This window comes from Camellia sinensis, chromosome 11, assembly GCF_055761805.1.
Source record: "Camellia sinensis isolate YWXY chromosome 11, ASM5576180v1, whole genome shotgun sequence".
NCBI lineage: Eukaryota > Viridiplantae > Streptophyta > Magnoliopsida > Ericales > Theaceae > Camellia > Camellia sinensis.
The window spans coordinates 175,947,241-175,958,263 of record NC_138971.1 but is presented as its reverse complement, the minus strand read 5'-3'; the positions used below and the strand labels follow the sequence as shown (position 1 = coordinate 175,958,263).

The 11,023-nt window shown below is 33.1% G+C and overlaps 1 protein-coding gene and 1 long non-coding RNA gene across 7 annotated transcripts; one reads left to right on the top strand and one right to left on the bottom strand.

The window, feature by feature from the left end:
* Positions 1-3,026: 3,026 nt before the first annotated feature.
* Positions 3,027-6,032, bottom strand: LOC114296248 (uncharacterized). 6 transcript variants are annotated; one of them, XR_014345021.1, is made up of 5 exons: positions 5,849-6,032; positions 5,621-5,687; positions 5,212-5,329; positions 4,052-4,189; positions 3,027-3,313 (listed from the first exon to the last, which is right to left on the bottom strand). It is a non-coding gene; the product is annotated as an uncharacterized LOC114296248 (long non-coding RNA). The 6 variants fall into 6 exon arrangements; XR_014345023.1 differs by having other exon boundaries at positions 4,052-4,170; XR_014345020.1 differs by having other exon boundaries at positions 5,212-5,324.
* A 3,126-nt stretch (positions 6,033-9,158) lies between these two features.
* Positions 9,159-10,076, top strand: LOC114296263 (L10-interacting MYB domain-containing protein-like). The gene is made up of 2 exons (XM_028240548.2): positions 9,159-9,358; positions 9,491-10,076. Exons 1-2 carry the CDS (start codon positions 9,227-9,229, stop codon positions 10,067-10,069), a joined length of 711 nt encoding a protein of 236 aa, XP_028096349.2. The 5' UTR covers positions 9,159-9,226; the 3' UTR covers positions 10,070-10,076.
* Positions 10,077-11,023: the final 947 nt, after the last annotated feature.

The window sequence follows — 11,023 nt, the reverse complement described above, 5'->3', positions numbered from 1 at the left end:
CGGTTTAACTTCAACTTGTAAATTTTTAAAATTTCAACAAGTGTTAAACCAACCTTAGCTTGTACATTCCAACTCCCAAGCATTATTCTCTAGCCCTCTTTGATTCTCCATGCCCGACCTCCCGTGAAGACCGGTGAGAATGCCCCTTTGCCCTGTCGTGCTGAGGGGCTACTGTAACTGTGTTCTGCCCCCCATTTCTGGACATCTTTCTTGGCTGCTGGAATTGGCGTATCTTGTAGCAAGAACGGTGGCTGCATGACGTTGTTCTGCATCATGAAATTGACGACCATTTGCAGGTCCGCCAATTTGTCCGCCATTCCCTTCATCTCGTCGTCCCTCCGCAGGCATCTATCTTTCCATACCTGGAGGTCGTCCTCGTTATAATACCTGCTCCGGTCCGATTTCTTCAGTATGTTGCCCTCCTAGCCGATGTCCTTTCCTCCGTGATTCTTATCACGAGTCTCTTCGTTGCAGTTATCTTCTTCGACGTCAAGGTTAATATGTTTCCCATTCTTAGTAGGGGTATCGTCCCCAACCTTCTCTTTCTGTCCATCGTTGGCCATCTATTCTCCTTTATTTCCCACAGACGGCGCCAAATTATGTGTGTCAATTTCCGGCTACACTACCAATCAAGCACTCAGTTGGAGAACATTGACAGAATAGATTAAGCCTGAACGACCTGTTACAAAAAGAAGAGATTCCGGCGGTGGTTCGTCAACCCGGGGGCACTCGACGATCAAGTCAGTTATCTTTCAATGATAGCAAAAGTGCTTAACTCACTATTCAGAGCATAAAAAGCATACCTTAGACCCATGGGGGTGCCGCTCTTTTATAGCCAACACAAACCTAGTCCCAATAGAAGCCTAACTTTAATGGACTTAGGATTACTACTAATCTTGGACTCCCAGTAGGATTGAGATAAACTCTCTAAGAGTCTTATCTTTACCCAAACTGAAGTTCTCTCTCATTTTAGGACTCTTGTCCCTTATCCGCTTATCCCGGATTTCGGTATCTTCGTAGATAACCTCGGTCTAGCTGAGATGATCTTGACGTCATGACCAGGACACGTGGCACCTCGGTTGACACTTCGGTGACACCTCGGCCACGTGTTGTCATTCAAAAATTACGTCCCCACACCATGTATTGGGGCAGACTAACAATCCCAACATGCAAGGCCCATCTGAAGCCCTCCGACTTATGAATCCATTCCTCAAATCTGTAAACAAACAGGAGTTATGTTCACTATTCATCATTCACAGTCCACTCCGGACTGTGAAAGGGGGAAACAAACAGGGCCTTAAATCCTTCGAAAAATTAGGCTTCAGTAGTGTAAAATGAGAAAGTCATATTGATTATGGGTAATGTTAAGAAATTCAAATGTTTTATTAATATTTTTATCAAATATTTTATATGAGTATGAGACCCACACCGTGTAGGTGTGATATGAGTCTCATATTTATGTGAGATATTTAATAAAAATATTAATAAAATAACATTTTTGATTTGGGTCATGCAATCGTGGAAGAAAATTGATTTTGTGGAAGGGCCAACTTGAAAGTGATGAGATTGAGGCGTGAAAGAGCTCAAACTACTTTCGTGAAATTTTGTCTGAGCATTATTTGTGGATTGAGAAGGGTGAAGTGTGAAGTGGGTTTCTTGGAAAAATGAGTGAGGTAGAATAAAGAGATAAGTGAGGAGAGAGAATTTCTAACACAAGCAAACTTTCCGTCACTTTATAACGGATTAATTAGTGACGTTCTTTGACAAAGAAAATTGCTGTCAGTCTGTCATTGGCTAAAGTTTCACACATACATGCATCTGTACATAAAAATTTCTTCACATTATGCTTTCGTTTGGAAAGTTTTAGATCTCATTTAGTAAGATTATTTTTTAACATAAAAATAAAAAAATTATAAAAAAAATTAAAAAGTCAACAATTTATATCAAAAAATTAAAAATTTTATTTTCTCTTTACTTTTTATCCATATTTTTGTAAAAAATCAAAAACACATTCCAAACATACTAATTTTTTTAAAATAATATTTTAACTAAAAAGTCAAAAAGTTACTAAAAAAATCTATTCTCAAACGAGACCTAGTCCCAATCTTTTTGGCTAAAATAGCCAAAAAAAAAAAATAGACCTTTTAGTTCAATAAGACAAAATATCACATTCAACCCATAATTATTACAATTTTTCTCTCACAAAAGTTAACAAAGTCAAAAAGTCCATCCCAAATAAGATTTTTTAACCTCAAAGTAAAATAATTAAAAAGCTAAAAAATTAAAAAACCAACATACTTCCCAAACCAATCCTATAACTTATTCAACCAAAAAAAACAGAAAATTTTCTCCATATAATTTAACACTCTCAAAATCAAGGTGATCCTGCTGGATAATTTTTGGAGAGGAGGAGAATCTTATCAAATACTTTGGGCCAAAGACTCTTCAAAATCCATGTTACATTACTACTAAAAATTGGACTTTTTGTAACGGTTTCAAACGTTGCAAAAGATTCATATATTGTTCCAAAAATTTTTTTGCGACGGAGTAGCAATTGGAAATGAAGGGTGACAGAAGGGAGCGTGACAAAAAGTATTTGCGATGGTTACAAACTATCGCTTCCTCATAGTGACAGTAAATCATTATTTTTTGCGACGATTTAAACTGACATGAAAAAGCAATTTTTAACGACGTTTTTAGATGCCGTCACCAAAAACTTTTTTGGAGACGGTAATTGACATTGCGAAAAGTATTATTAGTGACGGTCTTAAACGTCACAAAAAAATAAAATTAAATCAATAATGTATTCGGAACAGTTTAAATCGTTGCTAAAGATGACACTAATATATATATGCGACAGGTTAATCTGTCGCTAATAAAATGCAAGGAAATGATGATTACATTAGCGATGGTTTATTGTTGTAGCAAAATAATTATTTTCATAAAATATATATATTTTATTAATTCATTCCATGTATAAATTATTAATATTTTCTAAAATAAAATACATCCACATTCACATTCACAAAATTATATATATGAATAATATATATATATATATATACCCTGTAACAATACAGTGTCAACCAAATATTCTTTACAGAAATATATAAAACATCCTCCAACAATACAAAAATATATTTAAAACAAAACAAAATTATTCTTTACAAAAATATATTTAAAACAAAACAAAATTATTGACAATACAAATAAAAATATATTTATATATACATATTATAGCTTGTTTTATTATCAACAGCAAGGTCTAATATTGATATGCGAAGATATCATCACATACTCAAAAGGGTAGCATCTGCAAAAAAAACCAAAACAAAAAAATATTTACAATATAATTAATTTTAAGCTTGCAAAAAAATATAAAACACTAATATCCCTGTAATTTTTAAATTACCTAACGCAAGTCACCAAATATCCTTCACAAAACACTAATATCCATGTACCCATCAAATTCTTTTTTTTTTTTGGGTCAGTTCCACCAAACAGGATGTGAACTAACTCTTCCCCCTCCATATCATTCACTTTCCCTCCTAAATATGTATTTTTTTTCATCAGATTAAATTTTATAAACTCAAATTGCACATATAGAGAACAGAACAAACAGCACTGAGTTCACAGCATAGACTCTTCATAGTAGATAAAATTTTCTTACAAAAATCGATCCTTTTTTCCAGAAACAATATTAGAAAGTCACCATTACCAAGTTTCCTCCTTCATTGATCATTAACTGTGTGAGTCTATTTAAGAATGAAGTGTCTAATTTAACTATCGGAATCAATCAGTTCAATAAATATTCAAGCACTATCGAATCAATAGTAATACTCCCTCTCTCTCTCTCTCTCTCCAAAATTTAATCTGAAATTTGATCCTTAAATAGAACTAAATTTCTTGGATTGAAAATCACGCTCAACTTACACAGATCAGTTTCTTCACTGAAATTAATTAGATTAAACTTAACTTAGATTCTATCATGTAATATAGAAATCTATAGAAAATAGATATAGAATCCACTAATTGAAGGGAAGGGGGAAACCTGAGGCCTCCTTAAAAAGGAAATTCGGAGCCAATTCCATCAATAGATTCATCATAGAGGGATTTAAGCTGCGTTGAGAACTTTTCAGAATTCACAGTGGCCAGAAGATGCTCATGCAGCTGTAAGTGGAAAACAAACCTGATTAACAAATTTGGTTCCAATTCAAATAAAAAATCAGTAACATATCAAGATTGAAAACCACAATTCAATGAATCATTCAACAGGAAAAAAAAATTAAAAAATTTAAAACTTCTTTCAACAAATTGTGCCAGAGGGTCGTGAAAAAGAGCAAATACACAATGTTCACTCTTTTTTGTTTTAATACCAAATTTCAAAAGAAGGCGAAATAAAAAATATGTTTGAACCTAAAATGATTGCACTTTGCAACTGTAAAGTGATTCCATGAAAATTTGGATGCCAAGTTAAAAACTACTCAATTCCTTCCAAGATGTAGCTTAATTAATATAGGCTGCTCTAATTTAACATGATTTTCTTTTCCACAACAACCAAAATAACAAGCATTAGCTATGGGAAAACAGACAACCACACAGCCAAACACACCCAAATAAGGTAGGCAGTAAAAGCAACCTTGAAGAGCTCCATCCCTCTTCAACTACTCCTGTTAACATTACCTAGGAGAGTGACAAAGACAATAGATTCATACTAATATGTGTGTACTCAATTTTTCTCCTCCCAAACATACATTAATGTGTACTAATTGGGCGTTATTTTTTTTTTTACTAATACTAGTTAGTAAATGATTAACAAGAGAACAACCCCATTAAATTATTCTTGGAAATAGATACATTATGCATGGGATTTGTAGGGGGGGGGGGGGGGGGGGGAAGAAACGGTCACGTATCTTGTTTTTTCATACTCAGTGCGTGGTGAGCTGCTAGTGCCGTTTATTTCATACACACATAGCTTAAATTTGTACATTTCACTATTTGGCGGTTCTTTCCTTTGTCAAAGTAAAAAATATATATATACATATAGTTGATTAAATTTGTCACAATTAGATCAGGCTATATGTATCTTTTTTCATAATTTCACTACCTAAAGAATTATACAGTTAATTAAATTAAAAAAAATTATAGAATTTTTTTTTTGTTTATCAATAATGCTAACCTGATGCCACTGACAAGGAGTCTAGTACTTACCCAGAAAAAATAGGGAGTCTAGTGAGTGGTCCTTTAATTTGAAGGGACACTGCAAGTGTTCATTGCTTGCATGCTGATTTGGCTTTTTCCTCGGGAATGGCTCATTTCATTACCTTCACTTCATAATCATTGGCTTTATTAAAGTTAAAGAAGATAGAAAAAAAAAAAAGAGCAATGCAAATCCCAAATCTTCCCAAAATGGTTTATTGGTTTGGGCATATTATCAAACACATTGTGAGCAGAAGATAAAATTCTAGCAAAACAACAAAACAATGACAATACATAGGCTGAGCTAAATATTAAATAGAATTGGGGCAATAACAAGCATCAATCTAATACAGACGCATATAAATCAGGTATTGACATCTCCATAGAAGACAAAGAAACAGCAAACCAAAAAATTACAAACCAGACTGTTTGGATTTGCAACTGGTTTGTGAAAGAAAAATGCATATAGAGTTCAGCCCAAATGCAAACTGTAGAATAAAAGAAGATACAACTCTCAATCGAACATTCCTCGTAAGAAATTGAACAATTTCTTTGATAAATTTGAGAGTAATTTGCGGCAAAGAAATTAAACAATTTACAGCTAATATCTCACGACTTGAGTAACAAGCTTGGGTGAAAAGCAAACCACCTAATCTGTAGCAGCACAGGTGGCTCGAATTGATGAAGAGCTTGTTGGAGGAGCACCGCATAGAGGTTAGCTGGTGTCATCGTAGCTTCCCCAGCAATCTTCACCGAGGGTGATTTCACAATTTCCTCTTTGTTAGATGAACTATTGTTAGACTCAAGTTTGCTTCTTTTATAGATAGTTATATATATATATATATATGCATACGTATATAAACACAACCAAAAGAAACCTAATTTAAAAAAATAAAATAAAAATCAGATTGTGGTTCTTCTAAAAATAAAAACCAAATTTACTAAGGTGTTGTTTGGGAAGGAAAAGTCGGGCTAAATTAGCCACGTCGCGACAATGTTGGCTATTTCAGCCACGTCCCGACAAAAATGCATTTCACGGGTATGAGAGAGGCTTGGTCGTGTAAATTTACCCAAATGCCCCGATAGGTTAAACTCTCTTCCATCTGCAGGACAAGCCTCAGATTGAACCCAACACACCCTTCGCAAAGCAGAAGAGAAGAAGAACGGAGCTACTTGACGGCATCTGAGCGACCTTGGCAGAGGAAATCACCACCGGAGTACGCATCTGCGGCGGCGAACAACAACGAAGCCTCTCAAACTCAAACCGATCTGCAGGTAATGCTCTATGGCCTATCTGATTTCTCTTCTTCTTCTTCCCATCTGCATAGTTTAGGTTCATAACAGCATCGGTTCATGGCCGATCTGTTGCTTTACGGTCGTGATTGGGTTGATTACGCTTATATTACACACAGACGGGACACCGATCTGTCTCTGTGACAAATCTGGGATTCTGGATCTGTTGTTATGTTCAAAATCTGTTCGGTAATCACAAATTTGGGACAGATTTGTATATATACATACATACATATATATATATAAAATATATCTGTTCTTCTTAAAATATTTGTTCTTATTTATGAAAATCAGATCTGTTGATCTTATATATCTGTTCTGAATCACAAATTTGGGGCAGATTTATGAAGGCACCATTGTTTAAACTGAAGGAAATGCCAATGTTATATATCTGTTCTGATGTACAAATCTGTTCTATATTTTTTGTATCTGTTCGGTTATATTTTGAAATGCAGATATATCTGTTCGGTTATCACACATTTGGAGCAGATTTGTTATATTTTTTGTTTATAATCAATGCTGAACCCTGAATTTTTGCTAATAGAAATGGTCAATTCCCATTTGTGAAAAATATATAAAAAATATAATTCCAACTCAATTACATAAAAATATATATATTAACAACAAATTACAAAATATATATGAAATGTATATAACAAATTAGATATAATTCCAACTCAATTTGGGAAGGAAGTTAGATATATTAACAACAAATTACAAAATATATATAACTTATAGTACAAAAACAAAATAACAAAAATTGTCAACAATTAAGCAATATATTAAAAATATATTACCAAGATATGAAAAAAAATATATGTGAAATGTATATTACAAATTTAGATTTAAAAAGTAAATACTGTAAAAATTTTATTAGACATATATGACAAAATTTAATTATGAAAAACTATATCATAAATATATTGAAAAATGTTTTCAAAATATCAAAAAAAATATATTGAAAATATATTACAAATTAGATGTATTAATTTGCGTATATTTTTTACTCAAGACGAAATGCTCAATTCTCATTTCTAAAAAATATATTAATTAGATAAAAAATATATTTGGAACTAAATTTGGGAAGGAAGGTACATATATTATCTACATATATTAACAACAAATTACAAAATATTACAAATTTATATTACAAATATATAAAAAAAAAAACAGTTTATTAACAAATATATTAAAAAAATATTAGAAAAATATTAATAATATATTAAATTATATATTACAAATTTAGAGTTAAAAAGTAAAGAGTGTAAAAATTTGATTAAACACATATGACAAAATTTAATTATTAAAAAATGTAGTACAAATATTTTCAAAAATCCATTTTCAAAATATCATAAAAAATATATTGAAAATATATTACAAAATAGATTTATTAATTTCAGTATATTGTTTACTCAATACGAAATGCTCAATTCTCATTTCTAAAAAATATAATAATTACATAAAAAATATATTTGGACCTAAATTTGGGAAGGAAGGTACATATATTATCTTCATATATTAACAACAAATTACAAAATACATGAAATTTATATTACAAATATATTAAAAAAAAAAAGTTCATTAACAAATATATTAAAACTATATTAGACAGATATTAATAATATTTTAATATTTATATTACAAATTCGGCAGTTAAAAAGTAAAGAGTGTAAAAATTTTATTAAACATATATGACAAAATTTAATTATTAAAAAATATAGTACAAATATTTTCAAAAACCCATTTTCAAAATATTATAAAAAATATATTCAAAACATATTACAAAATAAATTTATTAATTTCATTATATTTTTTACTCAATACGAAATGCTCAATTCTCATTTCTAAAAAATAAAATAATTAGATAAAAAATATATTTGGACCTAAATTTGAGAAGGAAGGTAGATATATTATCTACATATATTAACAACAAATTACAAAATACATGAAATTTATATTACAAATATATTAAAAAAAAAGTTTATTAACAAATATATTAAAACTATATTAGAAAGATATTAATAATATATTAAAATAAATATTAGAATTTTCGATTTAAATAGTAAAGAGTGTCAAAAATAGATTACAAACTGAATTTGGGAAGGAAGGTAAATATATTAAAAAGTTATTACAAATATATGACAAAATTGGGTATATTAAAAAAAATATTACAAATATATTAAAACGATGTTAAAAACATATTAAAATATAAATTTGCGTTACTCTTCGTATCTGTTCATGTTGATTCATGTAAATTTAATTTATATTAAAGCGTAGCATGGCGTTGTTCACCTCTACTGCAACTTCCAGTACATGGCCATGGCGAATGTGTGCCTGTGGACATGGCCCGTGTATTGTTAAGATTTCCAGGTCCACCAAAAATCCAGGGCGTTCCTACTTTGTCTGTCCCCGCCCTGTGGTGAGTGACCCAATCTTTACCGGTTATAACTTTATGAACATTAACAACCCATGAAACTAATAGTTCCATAATTTTCACTCATCAGCCCTGTGTAAGTTGGATTGGTTGGTGTGAAGAACGAAGGTAAGAGAACCAAGGCTATGTGTCACCCGGAGATGAAATTGCCATGCAATTGTCATGTTGATTGCAAATGAGATTAGTAAAGGAAATCGCCCATTCTTAGTCCTCAGTCAAGTAGGATACAAGTCATTGGTAAGGAAATTTGAGAAAAAAATAGGAAAAAAACATGGACTGAAATAGTTGAAGAATAAGTACATGACCTTGAAAAAAGAGTGGCAAGCGTGGACAAAGTTGATGGATTCAAGCAAGGGAGTGTCCGGGATAGGCTTTGACTATGACACCGGGTTGTTTCAGGCACCTGACGAGTGGTGGGACAAGATGGAATCAGTAAGTACATGTACAAACAAGTTTTATATTTGTCATTTACGGATACATTTTTTACTTCTTCATTTAACTTTAATAGAATTTATTTATATGAAATATAACGTCTGCCTCTTTCATACATCTATATTTCTGCAGATCAACAAGGCGTGTGCAAAGTTCAGGAAAAAAACTTTGGAACACCGTGACTTGATGGAGACGGTCTTCATGGGGGCATCAGCTACTGGGAAGCATCATTGGACCCCGGGAGAGAACCTTCCCGAACCTGCTGAGGACTCATCTGATTCAGTGCGTAGTTTGGGAGCCCAGCCATTTGCTGATCCGATACCCGCAGGAGTACAGGACGTGGATTCTGATACTTCACTGGAGCATGTTCCGATTGAAAAGGCAAAAAGGAGAAAGACGCCATCAACAAGTGTTTCAAAGTCGAAGAAGGGAACAAGTGGTGCGTCCGTTATTGCGGAAAGCATGAACAAAATGACAGATGTGGTGCGTTCAAAGAATCAGCAGGTCACGGTGAGGCACCTCACAGGCAACGAATTGCTGTACACTATTTCCGAGTGCATGCATAAACTGAGCAGTATTCCATCCCTGATTGGTACACTGTTATTCCACTTCGCCTCCACACTTATGGATAACGCCGATTACCGGGAGGTCATGATGTGCCAGCCTGATGATGACCACATCATTGAATGGCTTACACAGAAGCAGCTCTAGTGTACTGCGTCGGCGCCTTTTGCAAACCTGTTTGGGGGTCGCCGGATGTGATGTAGCGGTGTTACGAGTGTTGAAGATGCATGTCCTTCTCTTCCTTTTTTAAACTTTGACTTATGGTATTGTTGGCACTGTACTAAAACAGGATGGTGATGTGTGCATGTTTTCATTATGTCGTTTTTGTTTTTTTATTACTAGCTACGGGCAGCAACAAGTTTTAGGTAAGTGCATGGGTTGACGGAACGGAAGCATGGTTGTGCTTCATTTTTGGGAAATGAATGGGATGTTTATGTTATAATATTTTTTGTGGGTACGTTTAAGACAAGGAATTATGTTTTACTTGCACGCTTTTGAATGCCTATATGTCACAAGTTCATTTGTTAGTTTAGTTTGCTGGCTAGTTTTGTGGTTGTTACCACCATGGCCCCCCTATAAAGCATAAGTTGAACAGCTTCTTTTTTTTGTGCAATTCATATGATCATGCGTTCCAAATGACATTGGTGACGGCATTACTTTGATTAAAAACAATGTCGGCATTTTCTAATTGCAAACTTCAATAAAATTTAAGTAAATGAATCACGTGCCAACTGATTAAAAGGCTGTCACTCTTGTAGGTTTCGCATCAACGAAGATGCGATGAATCCCTGGGATGGAAGCAACCATGATGAAATAACGGAAATGCTTAATCAAATGGCGGTCCAGGTGCAACAAGAACAGAACTACACATTTCTACAAGCATGCCAGTTGGCGACAGAATGGTACGAAAAACACATAAATAAAACGCCGTGTCGCACTTCTATACTAACCGGGAATACATGGATATGTGAACTATATGCGGGGCATATGGGTCGATTTGAGGAAAATGTTTGCATGCCGAAGGAAGTTTTTGCCACATTGTGTGAGACATTAGTCAATGATTTTGGGTTACAAGTCCCGCAACATCCCCATGGCTTAGCT

Bases quoted from the DNA above. Each gene is read 5' to 3' on its own strand.
- LOC114296263 (XM_028240548.2), top strand. From the start codon at position 9,227: ATGACCTTGAAAAAAGAGTGGCAAGCGTGGACAAAGTTGATGGATTCA. The intron at 9,359-9,490 runs GTAAGTACATGT...ATATTTCTGCAG, and splicing joins GGTGGGACAAGATGGAATCA to ATCAACAAGGCGTGTGCAAA.